The following is a 20,442-nucleotide window of genomic DNA, read 5'->3' as shown; positions in this document are numbered from 1 at the left end:
ACGATGCTATCACTGGATGCATTAGCTTCGCCAAGAGAATTGCTGAGAAGAGCTCAAGTCTTGGGGTTCTGATCTTCTTCAGGGGGGAGATTACTGCACACGAAACTCACTGGTGTACTGTTTGATGCTGAGTAGCTTTATAGCAGATAACTGATCCATAAGCTACCTGTGAGGCATCAGAGAAATCATGCAACTCCACTTTAATTGCATATCATAGCAAAATACATCTATCGACTTCAATACTGTTAATTAACTCAAGGTAGTGAAAAATTCCTTCCATTCTGTAGCTTCCGTTTTTGGCAGTGGTTCATCCAAATTCAGCTTTAACAACCACAACCGTTGGAAGGAAATTTTGGCTTTGCTTATGATTGGCCAATCGGGTCGAACAGTCTTGCAACTGTGGACAATATTTGTCGTTTGGTAGTAACTAAGCCCTTATCGAGTTTCACTCCAAAACTGAAACAGTCTTTCCCAGATTTCCAGGACTTCCAGATTGCTTAACGTGACATTGCAATTGCTTGCAAGAAAACAATGGTTTGAGACAGCATCTGAGATGACTGTCTTCCATCCTGTTGCTCAAATGTCCAAGTGTTTCGTAGCATAGATCTAACTTCGAATGCATCGTATTTTGGCACTACTCGAAAAGGATGCCCCATGATGATTTGAAAATAAATCAGAAAAATGTGTACGGAAAAAAAACTTTCTCAAAAACTCTTAAGCGTGAAGAAGGTCAGTGATAAAGACATTACCTCTTTACTCGTTCACGTCACAGGCTTGAATCTTAGTCTACTTGTGAATAAAAGGCATTATTATGCTTGTGCATATAGCATGCGAAGGAAACAAACATATCAACAAAAAAGGATAGTGTTTGTTAATGCATTACATACTTCTACATTCACAGAAAACATTGTGTCAACTACGTATTTATCAAATTTCTCTTATCCTTATTTGGTTTCAATACCATAGCAATACATACCGGTTTCAATATCATACCGATTGGTATAATATATACAATCCAGATATATTTTATAGTCTTTGATGCAATTAATATATATGAAAAATGTATATTTCATTATCTGAATCATATTGTAAGACTTTCACTGTGTAAATCTCAGTTACTGTACGAAGTGACGAGTCTTAAGAACTAGATAGCGAATAATCGTTTAAGTTCGAGTGACAAGAAACAACACGTTAGAAGGGTAACTAACCCTTTATTATTTTAATAAGGTTTAACAAAACTCCGCTTGGGAGTGTACAAACAAAGCCGACACTTGGGCTTGAACGTAAGAGACTAAGAATTAAACTAAAACTAAGATTAACTAAAGAAATATAGCCGAAGCTATCAAGATTCAAATCGAGTTGGCACCTTAACTCATTTGACTACGAAGCTTAGCAAGGGCCTGAGAAAGGCTGAGCGTAATAACAGCTTTGAGAGAGAGAGTGGCCAAAAAGACAGACGCACGTAAATCAGAAACTCTGATTCTCTCTGACTCTGTAAGTAATTTCGTAGTTTAAATACCGCTCTTCCTCATTAAATATTCAGCAAGATTCCAAAACTACGTTCTGGCCCGAAGTAGTATGTTAAGAATTTGACAGGAAAGGAACTTAAAATTTAACTGTTAATAAAATTAACATAATCCTTACAAGATAATTTATAATACATAATCATAATCGAGAGTTTTTTTATAATAAATTTCTTTATTAGTTTAATTAACAACAGATGTTTTTAATGTCATATATTTTGTAATTTATAGGCACAGTAATTATAATATATGCGCTGTTTAATATATAGTAAGTCTCCTAAATACGCATTTATGTTTTCTAAATGACGATAGTTTCCTTTTTGTGATGCCACTGAATGTGTTAGGTTTTATCAGGAAAGCGACATCGTCTGTAATTGAGTCATTTCCTCAAATAATTGTTTCTAAATTGCCGACAATATGCTTTTTAATATATTATTTTGCTAAATGACTAATTCTCTCTCATAGATGGAGGGGAAAAATGTGTTCCTCTGAAACTCGCGTGTATACAAATTTCTTTTGAAAAGAATTTCTTTCTGCCATGCTAAGCAAAACGCTACAACGTTAAAAACAACATAGTTAACTGAAGCGATTATTTCTTCCTTCAGGATGTTTATGCGACTTCACTTGTGCAGTTTTTCCTTAGGATTCTATTGATCGCTAGGATAGCTAATAGCTGTTGCAATAGCTAATAGCTGATGGCAGTTGCTAGCTATTGCAATCATGTCTAGGATTACAACTCTAAGCATCAATAACTAAATGTTGAAGCTATGCAAAGGAGGAGGAAGGTGCATTAAAATAAGAGAGCTAGCTTTAGTAGCTGGAAAACAATGATTGGGATGATATTTAACAACTCCCTAAGCCAATGAGTCTCATGCACTAACGCAATGATTGAAAGCACCAGGTAGAAAAGGAACGCAGGCGTTCCGGCGACTTGCCAACGACTGAATGCACCGGAGTTTAGGACAAATTTGCTGTGAAAAAGTTAACCCGTCATATATTTTATCTATGTGTTCAGCGTTATATATCTAATGAAAAATATTTATGGGTGCTTATATTTGTATTACATTTTTTTTTTTTACATTAATGTGCTTTCTACATATCTTTTATTTAAATTTGCAGGATATGCATGACTAAGAAGATAAAGAAAACCGATGCGGTTTCGTGAAAATAATTTTAAAGAAAGAAATCCTGGAATAAGAGAAAATAAGCATGATATGTTTAATTTGCAAGATGATCTTCATATTAATGAACATGCCATGCGAATTATTATGTTATAAAAATGTGATATTTACGTTATTTGCATACCATTTATTTCCCTGCAAGTCAGTAGTTCTAATAAAATTCATTGTCATATTATATAATAAATTTCACCGTCCTTATGATATAATGGTCTCAATTTTCATTTTGTTTCTATAGTCTTGTAGGGAATCTTAACTTTATATGTGTTTGTTTTAACTTAATCAATGTTAAAACTATTTTATGACTAAATGCATTAAAACAGATTATACCAGTAATATTAAATGGTATTGTTTAGTCATGTGATTCTTCCTCAAACATACCATGCAACAAGTTTTTGGGAAACAAATTTTTATGAATTGTGCTAAAAATCAGTTAAATGATGTTATACATTTTAAAAATAAATTTTATCAGGAATAATATTTAATGTTGTATAGAAATTTGGATTTTTTTAGAGGGGCGACCATAATAAACGTAATTAATTTTACATACATATATAGCAAAATTTGTGGAACCAATATTTTTAATTTTGCCAACATTTGAATAAAGATTTAAATTCTGAATACCCTCGAAATACGATCAACATCCCATTATTAACTACTGTCAGATGAAAGGGATTGTAGATTAACAAGTGACTGGCCAAAAAATAAAGATTAAGTTTGTTTATTGAAAAAATAAATAGAAAAGTAGCTATCACAATACATCAGAAATGAATATTTTCACAAGGAATGCAAAAGCGGGTAGAAAAAGTAAAAGAGATATCACTAAGCATAGAACATGATCACATAATTTTTAAATACTATTTTTATTCATAATAATTTATAAATTAGTTGCACATCGTCAAGAACTGTTATTCTCAATTACTTTTATCCCATGCACCCCTATCGCTGAACACTGGTAGTTCGGTCCGAAGTTCGAATCCTGCGAACGGGCTGGCTGCATGGACATTTTCGTGGTTTTCCTCATGTGTAACGTGTATACGAGCCAGTTTCCCTTAGAAAGTCCTCCACGAAGGCATCCCACCCTTAAGGCAGATAGCATTCGAGTGCTTTGCCGTAATTTAATAAACCAAACCAACCCAACCCATACACCCCTTTCACCACTGATAAGCAAGTATGTTCCTTCCTCTCCCTTTCTTTCCAAAACTCAAAAAAAAAAAAAAAAAAAAAAAAAAAAATTGTTTGCATTTATTCAAATTTCGATAATTTTTAATGTATTCCATATTTTAAACAAGAAAATGTATAGAACATATTGATAAGTACCAAAACTTGAACAAAAGTATTTTTAATACTTATAAACTAAAACTAAATTCATAAAAGGTATATAAAATACTGATTTCATCCCCTCCTGAAATTACGAAATTTACTCCCTAGGGGGAAATTTCACTCTCACTGACAGCCATTGGTCTAGAATATATAAATATTGTTAACTTAAATTAAAAATAATTTGATAAATCCACCGCAAGAATAAATTTTAAGTGTACAGTTATTAAACTTCCTTTTTCCCATTGGCTCCTCTAGAAACACAAAAGTAATACAAAAAGATAAACCGTTTCTTATTATTTTGAAATTTGTTGGTTTTTCTTTTAAATGCTGATCTAATTTACATCACCAAATAAAATCATTCTCCAAATTAACCGTTTGAGTCCGGCGAAGCGCTACCGCGCTTCACTTGTCGTATGCCAAAAATACGGCGCAGCGCGATAGCGCTTCTCTTGTTTTGTATCGAGAATGCGAAGACGCTGCTGTTGGTTAGTATACTTTACGCAGTTATTGAGAGCAGTTGTAGTGATATCAGTAGCAGTTGTTTTATATGAATTGGAAATTGTTTTCTTTTTTTTTACCAAGTGTTATACTGATAATTACGAAATAACCCATGTGAAGTTCTGATTCATTTGAAAGTGACTATGTTATGAGAAGTGATAATGAAGGGTATAGTAATGACCTTGAAAGTGATAGTGGAAGTGACATCATCATTCGTTCTAAAAGATTACGAGTTATTAGTGATAGCAGCGATAATGATGAAGTAACAGCAAGTACCTCCTATGACGATATTATTGATGAGCTTTTACACAATTTTTTCGAACGAATCGAATACTTTTTCTGAAGTACCTGGACCAAAGCATGCCCCTCCTCCTGATGCGAAACCAATTGAATATTTCAATATTTTTTTTTTTTCAATTTTCAATATTTTTTTTCAAGTATGCTAACCAACAGCAGCGTCTTCGCATTCTCAATAGAAAACAAGAGAAGCGCTATCGCGCTGCGCCGTATTTTTGGCATACAAGTGAAGCGCGCGCCGGACTCAAACGGTTAAACGGAACCTACCAGGGCTCTAGCAGTAAAGTCGCTGAGCACTGATAGTCCAGTCCGGATTTCGAATCCGGCGAACGGGCGGACTGCATGGGTGTTTTCGTAGTTTTCTCAAAGCGAACGTCTATATGAGGCAGTTTCCCTTTGAAGGTCCACCATGAAGGGATCCCTCCCCTTAGGCAGATAGTCATCGAGTGCTTTGCAGTAATTAAACCAAATTAAACTAGCTAAAATACATGAAATCTGTAAATAGTGTTATCTATTAATTGTAATGTGATTATTGTATTTCTTACGTTACTGTAATTGTATTATATTTCTTATGTTTCTTTTAATTGCCGTCCGTCTAGTGTCCGAGTGGTTCAGACTACAAAACACTGCAAGTTCGACGACATGCGAACAGGTCGCTGCACAGTTGCTTTTGTGGTGTTTACCCATGTGTTACGCGAGTAAGAGCTTGTTTATCTTCCATGAAGATATCCCTTTATTTAAGGAGTTAGCTAGCTTGAGGCTTACCATATTCAATTAACCTGGCCGTTTTTATTTTTTTGAGGGTCACCAGGGAAAAGATATGCTTCCTATTAACAAGGCTAATCGAAAGTCAAATGTAATCAAACATTATCTGCTATTTTAATATATCTTTCTTCTCCATTAAATCTAAACACTGATATTCTAATGTTTATTTAAATCAAATGTATACAAATTTATATAATGTTTGGGCATTTATTTCAGAAAGATCTGCCAAAACCTGAAAAAAATTTTAATATTTCTAATCGTTGAACCAGATTTATTGGAAAACCAATATAAGCATACTAATTTTATATGCAAACTTCAAGCTTTTTTTTATAATTATAATATAATTGTATAATTAAAAAATTATAGCCAATACAGAATTAAAGGTAAATTAGCCTGCAATTATGTATTGGCTAACATAATGTATTTCTCGTTAGGTATGCATTATTTATGTAATAATGTAATATTCATTATACACAATACACGGAGTGTTTCATAGTGAATATGAAACTGGACGGCTGATTATGTTCCATTAGATGTGATTCTAGTAGTGCCCGACTGATCAAGCCTGCTGAACACAAGTAGTTAGACCCTATTCGAATCCAGGCGAACAGTATGATATTGGGTTGGCCCACAAATACTGGCATTTTAAATGAAAATATTGCGTGAAAACTAAATGTTTTGGCAATGCATTTTCTGCCATTCAATAGAGATATCTGGGCCCAGCAAAACAATGTGTTTACCTTTTTATACTGATACATATTTTGTTCTTCTCCTATTATTAAAATGGAGCGTCAAGTCAACAAAAAAGAACATTTTCAAGACTTTCTGCTTTTTGCGTTTAATCGAGGTGCCAAAGCCACAGATGCTGCTCGAGTTATTTGTGAAGTGTATAGCGAAGAATTGAAGCTTGTCAGAGCAATTCAAAATTGGTTTAAGGTATCGAAACACAGAGATTTCTGCCGTCGAGGCATTGAACACTTGGTTGAACTGTGGGAGGAAGTTGTAAACGCCAACGGAGAATACATTATTGATTGATTTGTTATTCATTTCTTACACATTTTTGTGGAAACCTGACTTTAAGTAGTCGGAACGTATGGGCCAACCCAATAGTATGGTCTTCAGCTCAATTTGTAAAGGTAATACGAGCTAGTTCCTATAGAACGTCCTTCACAAAGGCCTCTCACTGCCAAATAATAATAAACTTTCCATAGCTTAACTAATTACATGTGATTACAGTAGTAAAAGTAAAGATTGATTATAAATATTTTATAGGATACTTAAATCGAGAGATATGACAGGGCGTATTGATTGCGTTTTACTGCGGTAGAGGAGCAATGTTTAGCGTCCAGAGATGTCAATGGTGTGTTATATAAAAATGTAGTCAACATTCCGATGGAATATATCATGTTCAGTCTCGAAATTTATCTGCAATATGTCAATGGGAGTGTAAGGTTCATTTGTTGCGAAAGCAGATTTAATGTTTTCATAACCTATTAGGATTTGCACCTATTAGGATAAGTATCATAATGACTAAGATGGCTATACTTTAGCCGATGTTTTACATTATGCGCACTTTATGCGAAAAGAGATAAATTTCTTGCAAACGTACAAACATTGCATAATTTTAAAATAAGGTGTCAGACTTCTTATGAACAGTTGTCGAAAAGCTTTAGGATGTTGAAACTTACAGACATCTGCTGTAAAAAATTTTCTTCTCTTTAAATCTATTTTAATACAGTGTCAACCGCTAAAACATTTTTGGTGTTTATAATACTTTAAGGAAAGAGACTAATTACATCAGACTTAGACATAATGAAATTTTGATTCTAATAATTAATTTATCCCAAACGGGATGGTAGTTAGCTACGCTGACTGCCGTACCGAAGGGCCCGGGTTCGAATCTCGGAGAGCGTGTTTCTGGTTCTAAACATGTCGCGTCTGTGCGGCTTGTGAGCACTGTAAATATGCAGCCAATCGAAAGTTCTCTAGAGAGATTGGTGGAGGAAGAGAATTGTTAAAACCTTGGACCCTTTCCTCAGAGGTGTTTTTCATCAGCATTGTGGGCGGAACTGAGCAAAGTTGTACTGTTCCCCTGCATGATGTTCAAAGCTCTTGCCAACGAAGGCTCAATCTTGCTCTCCTTGCGTTCATGCATTTCGTGGGCTTGTTTATAATGTTACTGTCAGACAAGTGATATAAGTCACAACAACAAATTAATAGAAATTAATTGTACATAAAATATACTCTTGCTTATATCTTGAGATATCTGCAATTTCTCCTCGATTTTGGATGTTTTCGAGAAAGTTTTATTAATTAAATATAAAACACATTATTATTAGTTATTTTTAACCTTCAAAACTTAACGTTCAGTTTGTTTAGGAAGTCTTTCATATATACTACAAATTATCAACTAGCTTTTATTTTGAAAGTGAACGTCGTATACGCTGTTTCTTATTCAGTTAAAAGATTTTAACTTAACCACTTGCGTTAATAAGATATGTCACGCACGTCGAGACGCTTTTGTCTCAAACCGCTAGCGACGTGAACACCACGTCGATAGGCATTTATCGCAAAACTGAAAATGACGTGGCGCACACGCCGCCTAACAATGAGATTGTTATATTTAGGAACGTGCACGAATTCAGTTAATACACAATAATTTAATAATGTACATTTCTTGTGGTATGATAATGTAGATTTTTTGTGGCAACAGTAATGTTTTTTACTTCCCTGTACGAAGTAAAAAGGAAGTATTGTAATCGCGAAAAGATTCAGGCAGCATATTTCAACGAAAATATCCACTTTGACCGCTTTCGAATGCAATTTAACGATGTTTTTGCGTGATATCTGTACGTAAGGATAGAATAAAAGACTCTTTTCCTCCAAAAAAACTAAAAAACTGCTTTAAAATGAATTCTGAAGAGAATTTTTCGTGGCGTCTGTACGAACGTATGTATGTACGTATCTCGCATAACTCAAAAACGAGTAGCTTCAGAACGTTGAAATTTTGTATATAAGACTACTATAACATGTAGATGTGCACCTCGTATTTTGGATGCAATCGGCCGCGCAAAACGTATATAAATATATTTATAAATATATCCACTCTGTTACCCGGCTCAGTAATCTCAGTTTCTTTACTCTTATATGTTTATAAATTGTTCATTTTTTTGCTTTAAAAATGATTGAATTATTTTGTTTTTATCTTCCGGTTAAGGGTTTTACGCCTTTAGTGAGTCTGTATGCAATATTTTTAGAATTATCAACAATTTTAAAATGTTTAAGTGCCGCTAAGCCTAATTTGATAGCGGCCATTGCTCTTGTTTACATTTGAAATAGCTGAGTAGCGGATTTGTTTTCAATCTAGAGAAACTTAGCTTCGCAACAACAAAGATAACGCCTTCATTTATTATTTAAATCATTTTTAATCCTTTCTGGAATTTTTTCGAGGAAATAAGCGTTTAAGATTTACTTCGTAATTTTTAATACAGATATTTTGAGTTTTTATGTATTTCTGCCTTGTCGCGAAGTGAAAACTGAATTAGTTGAATGAGAAATACTCAATCATCTGTGAAAAACTGTTTCTTTTTTGTTTTGTTTACTTAATTTGTTTTATACATAGTTCTAGCTTTACTATAGTATTTGAATAGAACATGTGGCTACGATTAGATAATTCTTTAAATGATATAAATTTTGTGCATTATGAGTTATAATATGAACGAAATATAATACTGTTAAGTGAATATAGCGCCAGAGTGTCGCTATTGTAAACAAATAATAGAGTGAATTTTAAAGAATTCATTTATTCTATTGTGCTTTATGCGCTGTCGGCGAAGTAGATTTCATTCACTCCAATAAGTTTAAATGAAATGCAAGAGAAAATGCGTATAATTTAATATTCCGTACAAGGAAGTCTTGTGGTGTACACATCAGACTATTATATATTACTACGAGCTTGCTAGCTGACGGAATGTTATCCTTTTTGTAATGTTTAGAATGCTAAATAAATAAGTTCATTGTTAATTAAAAAGGTTTACTCTGCGAAATATATTACCATTCGTCCGAAGTTATTAAATAAGTCAAGATATGATTAATTTCAAACAGTTTATTTCTCGAGTTACAGCTCTGGATTGCACTCGCAAACGCGGAGCGGCGTAAATGAGACACTTTACCGCTTGTTATATTGTAGCGTACGGCACCGCAACCGTGAAATTTAATCGTAGCGCAAGTGGTTAAAGCACACTACTTAAGATCTAAACGGTTAAGAATTCATTCGTCTGCATTTCCCATGCCATTATAACTGATAGCATTTTCAGACAGCACCAAACATGAGCAGCGGCGTTGAATTCTGTTCCGATACTTAGCAAAAACATAGAGGCAAAAAACATAGAGGACGAAAACATAGCAAAGAGAAACAATGCAAGGTCAATTAAATGCAACATCGTTTTACAACACATTAGTGGGAGAAAAGAAAATATGAAGAAAACATTGTGATTCTCAAACAAAATGATATAAAACATTGTCTTCGAAAATAAAGCGGGTAAAAAACACAGTTTTAAAGCATGGTCGTAAAAGATATCGTAGTAAGAAATAAAGCACATAGAAAAATTATCGCATGAGGAGAACATCGCAGGCATGTGTTCTTCAGGCTTCTGAAAGTTGTAAATGTTCATTCGCATAACCGCTTTCGGCGCAAGTTGGAATAAGTAACATTTTTACCTCTATACTTCACTTCTTGGATTTTTTAAAAATTTTGTTTTAATGCAGTAAGGAAATTTAAGCAGTCAAAAGCTGAAAATGTAAGCAAAATTAATTCTACTTATAGAACAGAATTTTAAATTCATGCACTAAACTATTAAAGGACATTATTTAATTAACCTCTTTCACAAAGTTTTATTGGCAGTTTTCCATGAAAAATATAGTCTAAAATTGCTAGAATAGGGAAGGCGTTTGCGGGATAATTAATAATTTTCATGTGGAATAATTAATAGTTTTTGGTTTAAAACCGTAACTAAGAAACTTAAGCATTTAAAAGCTAAAGCGTTGTGAAGAAATAATGCTACATGTAACAGTTAATAGGACTTTTAAATTAACGCAGTTAGCTGTTAAAATTAGTTATTTAATTAATTTCTTTTATAAAGTTTTATTGGAAAACTGCTTATGAAAATTAGAGTCTAAAAGAAATTGGAAAAAGGATACTAAGTAACCGCATGAGTTTACTTATAATAAAATTTGTTTATTATTTATCAAATTGTAAAATTCTTTTATTCCATTTTTGTTAATTTGATATTCTCTTACTCAAAATTAAGTTGTTTAATTTCAGTTTACTCTTCTTCTCTTCTTAAATTGAATTAACATTTTTTTTACAGCCTGTAGTTAATCTTTTGGATGCTAATTCGTTAGTTATGATGAAACATGTGGCAGGGTAGCTATATAATATTTCAGTAGGAGATATAAATTTATTGGGTTATGACAAATCACATTTGGAATATTTACCTCACGAAAGTGATGTCTTTATGTAGGGCTTTCAGAAACTGGCTCATAAACGCTTTACATATTAGGGTAAACCACAAAAATCTCCAGCTATTTTTTCTTGCGTCAAACTACCAGTGTTTAGCTGCTTGACTGTAGGACACTGGTGGACATTTCAGCAAATAAATATTAACGGAAAATCATACGTTTTATACAAGATGTGACCATAAATAAGCATAGGTATTAGTCATTACTTTTCTAAGATGACCGCATCAACAGAAGAATAAAAGCATATGGAATCATGAGTGGTCACTCTAGAGAGGGTACTTTATAGTGTTATAAATAATTTTAAAATATTATTAAATTCATATGGTTTTCTGTGATAACATATATTATGGTCCAAACTTGTAACAGACTTGTAGTCACTTGTCGTTTAGGTCGTTGAGTCTACAGATAATGACGAAGTCTTGAGAAGGTTAAAATTTAATCTTTCTATTAAATCTGAATTTTTAACAGGAGAGCACATCTCGTGTTTGAAACATTTTTCCAGCATCATATACGGAAATAACTTAAAATAACAGCCATGTAATTTTAAATAAGCTAATGTAAATTTAAATAAGGATTACATAATTCAATTTGACACGAATTTGGCTCCCAGCGCTAATCGGCGTAAACATGGAAATATCAGCAGCAAACAAATGCAAAGGCGATTTTAAACTTCAAGCTATCAGACTGAGAGAAGCGTAAAGTGCGCGCATACAGGCAGAAATACGCTCTGTCTTAAAATCTAAAAACTTCAGCTAAAAAACTCCCGAAATAATTTGCATCCTGGGAAGGAAACGGAAGAAAGAAGTGAGAGAAAAAAATCCATAAAATAACCGATGAGATTAATATAAATATATTGGGATGTATTTTATTTGAAAATTTTTAGTTCTTGCTGAAACTTTTATAACATGCAATGAATCTCGAATATACGCAGCTGATTTTAATTTGTATGCCACTTAACAAGTAACCAGAACTCCATTTTTAACTCAATGTTAAAGAAATGAAATTAACTTTAGAACAAGATACTTTTAATCTTTTGAAAGCTTTCTAAAGCTCGCGCAAAATTCTTAAACTATGGTTACCATTGCCGTTGTTTAAGGCTCATTCTGGTATATCTGAAAAAGGTATAGCACCTTCAAACTCTGATTTTATCAAATTCTTTCGTAACTTTAAGAACCAAGTATAAAAATAACAGCCGTACATTAGTTAGAAATGAATGAAAGAAAAACGGGGTTAAAACAGAATACATATGACATAACATATAGTAAACACAAAGCTTTTAAAGTCAAAAACTTATATATTGTATAAAATGCTTATTAGTTTTCCCTTCTTTTTAAAAGTCTCCCATATCTAGATCCTTTTGCAGTTGCCAGTATAGCGCACCATCGATAGTAACTCAAACATCTAGTAGATATATTTTGATTAGTCTTTACCAAATTTCCATTGCTACCACTCTGGTAGAACCGTCTGTTTTTCACTTGTACCTGTCTTGTAGCACCGTCTCTACTATAATGATATTTTACAGTTTTACCAATGGGCCAGATTACTCGTTTTTGTTCTTTAGTTCTATGAGGACTTATGTCCCCAAATTGTATTCCTTGACATGAAACACTGGCTTTCTGCAAACGCTGGACTAGGTATACCTTGCGGAAGCGATTTCTGAGTTCTTGCCTCAGTATATTGTAGTAGTTGGCTCGCACATTCCATTTTTGGGAGTCGATGTAATCTAAATCTAGTACCCCCACCTGTTTTATGTCTTGAAGAAGAAGTTGATTTGTCAGAGGTCCAAGCACTTCCGAATCATCATAAATGTAAATTAAGGATATTTAATGTGGATTCAACTTCATACTGTACTTTCAGTAACTGTTCAAAATTTATTGAAGATGATCCTAAAATTCGCAGTCCCTTTTTCTTCTCAAAAAACCCCATGTATTGCTGTTATCTTTGATTCATAGAAGGTACAGGTTTTCTTTTTTATGAGATCTGGGTATAATAAAATTGTTCCTATTTAGCAAGACTCATTTGTTCATTTCATTAATGTGATACGGATAAAATTAATTTTCTCTTGAGTTATGCTAATACATTATCATCATTATGGGCATCAAATGAATAGTTTTATATATTTCCATTTTTACCTTTTAAATGCGACGGATCATTTGTGTAGGTTGGTTGGTTTGATACATAATTTACCCAGTCTTGGAAGCAATGCCGTATAATTTGCGATTTATTTTCAGAAATAAGATAAAAATATCATACCAGATTTCCTAGTAATGTCCATCAACTTAAAATGACATACTTTTAAAACCCAAGATATGAAATTGATTTTTTATTATTATGTAAGTTTCGTTTGATGTAAATGTTCCATCAATATATAATAAAGTCTAAATCATTATACTTTTATGACGTTGAATCTGTACATGGAAATAGTTCCTTTTTAAGGTCGTGAATTCTCTAAAAATGCAAAATCAAATATTTCTATTGCACGAAATTTCTTAAAATCTTTCTTCTTAAATTGTCTTAAACAAAATTCAGTTATTGATTGCAAATAAACAGATTATTGTACAAATTCCATTAATACAGCGAGTGTTTGACAAAATTCAAATGTTTTTAAAATATTACAAATAGCTACATTATATCTTCCTTACTGGACACTTTGCTAAGTGCAGTATTTAAATTTATTAATGATATGTGAGTATTTGTTTGGCCATATTTATATTAAAAAAATTTTAACATATTTTGAATAATAAATTTATCACCAAATAAAATATTCGAAAGAATGTTAGGTTTTAGTTTTCCTTTTTAAATGTAATCTTTATAAAAAAGAAATGCACAACTAGTGTGCATTTATTCACATATATCATTACACACATCTGTTTGGAAAACATCACGTTTAGAAACGCTGAAGTTCCTGATAAAAAAAATCAATTCATCAAAGAGGCGCTGAAACCTCCAGTTTAAAGTGTTGATTATATTTAAAGAAGGATAATGAATACGGTTATTATCCTTATTTAAATATAATCAACACTTTATATGGTCGTTATCTTGAGTGCAAGGTTTATGTATATTTAATGAAGAATAAAAGCCATTAAACGAGCATTTCGTTCTTGAAGAGCAGGAAGTATTCCATTAACGACTAGAGCAAAATTTGAAGATATGAAGCACTCAGTTATGTACCCAGTTGTTTTCAAAGTGATTTGTTTGAGGATCTTTACTCTTAAGGAAGTTAATACAAGTGAAAGAAATGTAAAATCAGAATCCTTTGATGACGGAAATATTTCTTCTTCTGACTATCTTCAAGAATTTAACACATCATTATATTTAGCTGAGGAAATTCAGCAAGCAGGTAAGTTCATGATTCTTAATTTTTGTTTAAATTTCTTGTCCTTAATAGAAAGAAAAACTAAACACTTCCCTCATTCAGCAAACGAAGGAGCTATCTAATTATCTAAATATAGCATTAACTTTTAAAAAATTGAGTTATTCCCATACTATATCATTTATATTTTTTTCTGAATTTATTACAAAAACGTTTATTTTGCAGTAAATATTTCTTAAGAAACAATTCAATGAGACTTCTAATTTTACTAATTAGTTAACTAATTGATTAAATATTGCGCTTCTGATAGGTCGGAACGAAATTTGTCTTGGCTTTCTTATTAATCGAGCAAGTATGGAGCTTCAAAACACTTTTCCCTTGACAAGTTCTGTTATGAAGCTCCAAACAAGGGAGATTAATTTATGCAAAATTTCTTTCTTCTTTATTAATTTCTTCATTCAGATCAATGCCTTAGTATCTTAGTTTTAGCTTGAATGTAGTTCATGTATTAATTTACTTCGTAAAATTCATTTCTTCTTGCTGATGAGTTGGATCAAGCATTACTTTTAAACTTCAATTAAAATTCAGAAGCACTTTGCGCTAATTTATTACGAGCGTTCTTTCTTCTTACCTTGTTGACTACTTCTTTTCTCTTTATAATCATAGAAATGTATAAAACTATTTTTCCTCAAGTTACCTTTAGCTGTGGTTACAAATTTCGTCTCTAGGTGTTAAAATGGCTACTTCTAAGTGTTTGTTTTCCATTCAAAACAGAATAACTTCTAAAATGCTAAATTTGCAAGCGTTATATACTGAATCTTATAACCGTTAAGGAACAATTAACTTTTAATGAAATTTGTTCATATTAATTTTTGCAATATAATTGGATTTTAAAATTCCAATAAATAAAGATAAATTAATAAAATTTCAAAAATAAATTTCGGATAGCTTTATGACATTAGACATTGGAAATGACACTATGAGAAAATTAGATGAGTCCAAATAAATTAAAAATTTTATTATAATCGTATGTCATCAAATCTTGAAAAAAACTGTTCAGCTACCTCCATGTTATTTTCTAACTTTAAAAGAAGCAAATTATATGTAATTTATCGTGAAGTTGCAGCATAGATATTTCCCAAACAAATCCATTCACGTGAAATTTAGAGTTTAAAATTAGCATCTAAAATAGGAAGTTACTTGGCAAAATAAAATTACTAACTTTTGAATTCTATACAGGGATTATAGAATACAACATGCAAAGTTAATGCTTGTTAACCTGAAAGGAAATATATTGCTACGTGCGTAATAGACTGAATGCAAGCAAAACCAATGATATCTTCATAATCTTTTTTTTTTTCAGCACAAGGAAGCAATTTGCCTAGATGAGGTATTAATTTCGTTTTGACATTATGCTTTGGTTCACTTTTAAGATTGTTGCCACTTAATATTACAGCCCTGCATTATATTTAAAGATATTAAATAACGAAAAAACTGCACGGATGACTTTCGCACTGTTAAAATGCAAACAAAATTTAACGCATTTAAATTTCCTCCATTTGAATATATGGGTGACTGGAAGCCCAAATTTGGAATTTGTTTTATTATCTATTCGTATTTCGTAAAACTTTAATGCATTTTTGATCAACAAACTCAACGATTTCAAAGTGAGCAAGGGCAGTGCTATACGAAAAAAAAAGACATTTTTATCTCCGGCGCGAATCGGAAATTCTAAATATACGCTCTCGCAAAATTATTTTGTGATATTGCTGTTGGTTGAATTTTATAGTTTAAGTGCAAAGACAAATGAAGGTAACACGCAGAACGTTAGAAAAAAACCCCACTTTGGGCGTTTTTTTAAAATCGGATACCTTTTAGATTTTTTTTTTAACCAAAAGAAACATTTTACATTTTGGAACACTTCGCGCGCACAAACACAAATACACACACAAAATATAGCAATGTTTTAATATGTACAGTGAATTCATTGCTCGCTTTTAAAACGGTGAAGTTGTAACTAATTGAAAGTTTTACAAAATATGAAACAAAAAATTTGAAAAACTAAATTCTCGTTTGCAGGTGCACATGTTCGGGTGGAAGATTTCGTTATTCAAAATGTGATAGCCCTAGGTAATATCATGTTTTCACTGCGCTAGGGTCATACATACATGCATGCAGATTCTTCATTATGTAATTCCAAATCTTTAAAAACAGCATATCTTTGGGGTTTCTCAATGACACGCTGGAGTGTTTTTCCAGCGTGCGAAACACGGGTTTCGCACGCTGGAGATAAAACATTTTTAATTTTTTTTTCATAAAGTGTGTTGTCACTATTCGCTATCAAATCATTAAGATTTTTAATAAAAAATTCGATAAGCTTTAAAAAATCATGCTATAAATAAACGAAATTCAAAATGTAAGATTCGAGCTTCCAGATGCCCATTCGGGTGGAGGACTATGTTATTCAGAATTTGATGGCTCTAGGTATGTCTCTAGCTTCACAATCGTTGAATCGAAAAACATGCATGCAGATTCTTCATTATTATTTCCTTTAAATATAATATAGGGCGATAATATTTGATGGTAATAATTTGAAAAGTGATACATCCGCTTATAGTGATTCGACGTAAAATGCCGTTTCGAGAATACCAGTTCTTATGGCTAGCGCTCCTTTGATTTAAAATCCTTTGGGTCAAAATTCGACTGTGGTTCCTGCGCCAGTTTTGTGTTGATAAGTAGTATTGCCTGGAGTAGTCAGAAACACTTCGGAAACTCAATTAGCTGTTTATAAGCGTGTACAAAGTCCTCTTTTGTATAATGTTCAATGGTTCTGATCCCTTTCGCTTTAAAAATCTCAACCAGTTCCTTTTTATTGCATGGCTGTTTTTTAGTAGGTTAAATACTATGAGTGGTGAGAGGTCTATCTCTGCATTTCGTAGCTTATTTATTTGGTTTGAGAACTGATAAGTTAATAGAAATTTTCCGTTAAATATAAACTGCCAGATTTCCATGATGTGTTAAAGATGGTCAACAAGCATTATCTTGGTTTTTCGCCAAAATGTTGTTTAACTATTTCTTCGAAAATAAGATCATTTCTCAGCGATTATTCCCTTTAATAGTGTTAATAGCAATATATAATTCTTCCAAAGTGATGTCGTTTAGAATAGGTCATCAAACCTGTATCTTTTTGCCACTAATTTTTCGACAGAACGTTTATGTCGCTACCTTCTTACTGAGAGTTAATTTCACAAAAACCAGAAAAGTGCACTGCAAGTGCATTAGGCACATTCATTTTCATTAGAATCCACTGTTAATCCAGCTGGTAACAAGGACGTTTAAAGACTGGACGGCAATAGAGGTGAAAGACGTGTTCAGGGATTTAGCTATTTCCCAATACTTTAATTTGATCTAGGATCTTCAATAGAATCTAGAGCCTTACAGAACTGGGTCCATTTTTTGTTGTTTGTTTGCAATTATTCTTCTTCCAATGTCTTTGAAGCCTTTGATAGCACACTTCTATTTTCTTCCATGTTGTTTAAGTTGACCATTGAACAAGTTTCTGCCTTTGATTAAAGTGTGTATATTCTGATTTATCCAACAAGGGAACCAAATGTAAATTCTCTTGTAATGAGACTCTCACCTGTGTTCAAGACGTTACGTGTGAATTTCTCCAGCTATTATTCAAGTGTGTCTCAAATGTAATTGGTGAACAGCAGCTATTGAGAAAAAAGTATTGGAGAGTTAAAAATGACTACATGGATGCTTTGAACAGGTTTAAATTCATAACATTTAAAAAATATTTAATTGAAGAAAACCAAACTACTTTCTGTTTACTTGTTGATAAAAAATATTTTTATGCGGAAAAAACAACTGCCTTAGAATTTAGAAACGTTCAAAATTGGCGCATTTCTATAATATATGTTTAACATAAATTTTACGATATGGTGGTTAGAGAGATTATAGTCTGGCTTCTTTTCTGCTGGATAATTAAATATTTCGCTTTCAAAATATATCAGTATTATTGGCTAAAAGACCATTGCATGCCTCACGAGCGTTATTCAGGGCGTCCCAGGATTTTGGGATACATGTCAAGGGAAGGTTAAGGACATGACAAGCATATAGATTTACATAGCAACCTATGGTCGGAAGCGTTTTCGTTCGGCGCTAGGTGGCGTTCTTTACAAGAGCATTGAAGAAAACAGACTTGCATTGCCGCAGTCATTTGAGCTGTCATCGCCCGCAGAGTTACAAACAACGCTTTACAAACAACAAGCTGGCAGATGTGTACCTGATTTACAGATTGGCAGAAGGATATGCATGAGCAGCAGAAAGTTTGCATCGCGAAAAGTACCCACAGAGAGATGCAATGGACAGCCGGATGTTTACTAATTTGCATCCCAATTTGTGTGAATACTGATCATTACGAGGTAATAGCATAGTGAGGGTGGGCGGAGGACGACTCGAACTCTCATTATGGAACAAAATGTGTTGGATACCATTCAGAGGAATCCGACTGCCAGCATACCAGCCACCGCTACTGCCGTTGGAGAATCTCGGAGTAGCGTTCATCGTGTTTTGAAACGTGAAAGATTACACCTATGCCATCTTCAAAGAGTTGTAGAGATATTAGGTTATTTCAAAGTAGGAAGTTTATTCGAAGTAGCTCATGACCAATAAATATTTCAGATGATTTCAGTCTAATGTCTCTTCGTCCCTTGTGCCCGTTATGCTACTTTCCCATCATGTTTCCAAACATGGAGAAACATCATGGGAAAGTAGTATAACGGGAAATCTAAATCCTTTATAATCCTAGGGAAATCTAAATCCTTGTGATGTCCCCTACCTCCCATTAATGTTTGTCCCAATAATCCTGGGACATCCTGTATAAAAATCACATTACAAGGAATAATTTTAAATTAAATATTCAGAAAGACACGCAAGTTTATACTTTTAGAACAGAAAGGACAAGTAATAAGATTAAAACGAGGTTTTATGGGCTATTAATTAAATTGAAATTGTATGTTGAAAAATCTGTATCTTGCATATATTTCATATATACTCACCTAATTAATTACTATTCATTAAAAGCAGTTAATATTGCGTACTTAATAGTTTTCGTTTACCTAATTTCCTTGTACACTTTGATTTATTTCATTCATATGCCTATATGTATAAAAATCATAAATATCTTCATATATGTATATAAATTTGTAAATAAATGATGTATAATTTTCCATTTTCCTGTTATTATACAGTGATGGTCAAAATTGTGGACACTTTTGGAAATTTTTATGTTTTTGAACTTTGTATGCTTATAGAAAACGTTACGTTTCACAAAATGCAAACTTGTGTATATAATTTTAAAGAGAATTTATTACTGAATCCAATACGAAACACAAAATTCAATTATTTGCAATACAAAAAAAGTTAAATGATAATAGTTATCGATATACATTAGATAGTAATGATTGCAGTGAGTTATCAGTACTTAGTAGGGTACCCTTTATTTTTGATTACAGCTTCACATCGACGTTTCATTGAGCTGACAAGAGTTTTAAGCTCTTCTTTCGTTATTACATGATGCCAGGAAACAATTATAGCCTCAATTAGTTCTCTTTTATTTGATGGTCCCCTCATTCAGACAAGAGATTTCAAAAGGTGCCACAAATTTTCGATAGGATTGAGGTCAGGACTGCTTCCTGTCCATGACAACAATTTAATGCTCCTTGCACGAAACCACTCTTTCGAGATTTTGGCCGTGTGGCAAGGAGCAGAATCCTGCTGAAAAATAAACAAAGCATTGTTGGGAAAGAGATCTCTGATGGAAGGTAGAAGTTTTGGTTCTAGAATAGTATCAATGTATTTTCTGGCATTCAGTGTCCCATCGATGACATAAAGGCGACCAATACCATCTGCTGACATGCATGACCAAATCATAACACTAACTTCACAGTTGCTTGAATGCAGTCAGGATGTAGCTCTTCTCCTATTCTACGTCTTAGATATTTTCGCCCATCACTACCGA

The 20,442-nt window shown here is 32.8% G+C and overlaps 1 protein-coding gene across 1 annotated transcript in view; it reads left to right on the top strand.

Moving 5' to 3' along the window:
- Positions 1-20,442, top strand: part of LOC118189391 (uncharacterized) — a 307,097-nt gene that overhangs the window by 193,257 nt on the left and 93,398 nt on the right. Inside the window, exon 36 of the mRNA XM_085826350.1 lies at positions 14,217-14,444. Within this exon, the coding sequence (XP_085682476.1) occupies positions 14,217-14,444 (228 nt within the window). The remainder of the gene's footprint in view (positions 1-14,216; positions 14,445-20,442) is intronic.

The sequence above is a fragment of the Stegodyphus dumicola genome, chromosome 11, assembly GCF_044657685.1.
Source record: "Stegodyphus dumicola isolate Sdum_Otavi_A_Nest chromosome 11, ASM4465768v1".
Taxonomy (NCBI): domain Eukaryota; kingdom Metazoa; phylum Arthropoda; class Arachnida; order Araneae; family Eresidae; genus Stegodyphus; species Stegodyphus dumicola.
Note: the sequence above shows the minus strand (reverse complement) of the source record. Positions and strands in the feature narration are given on the sequence as shown.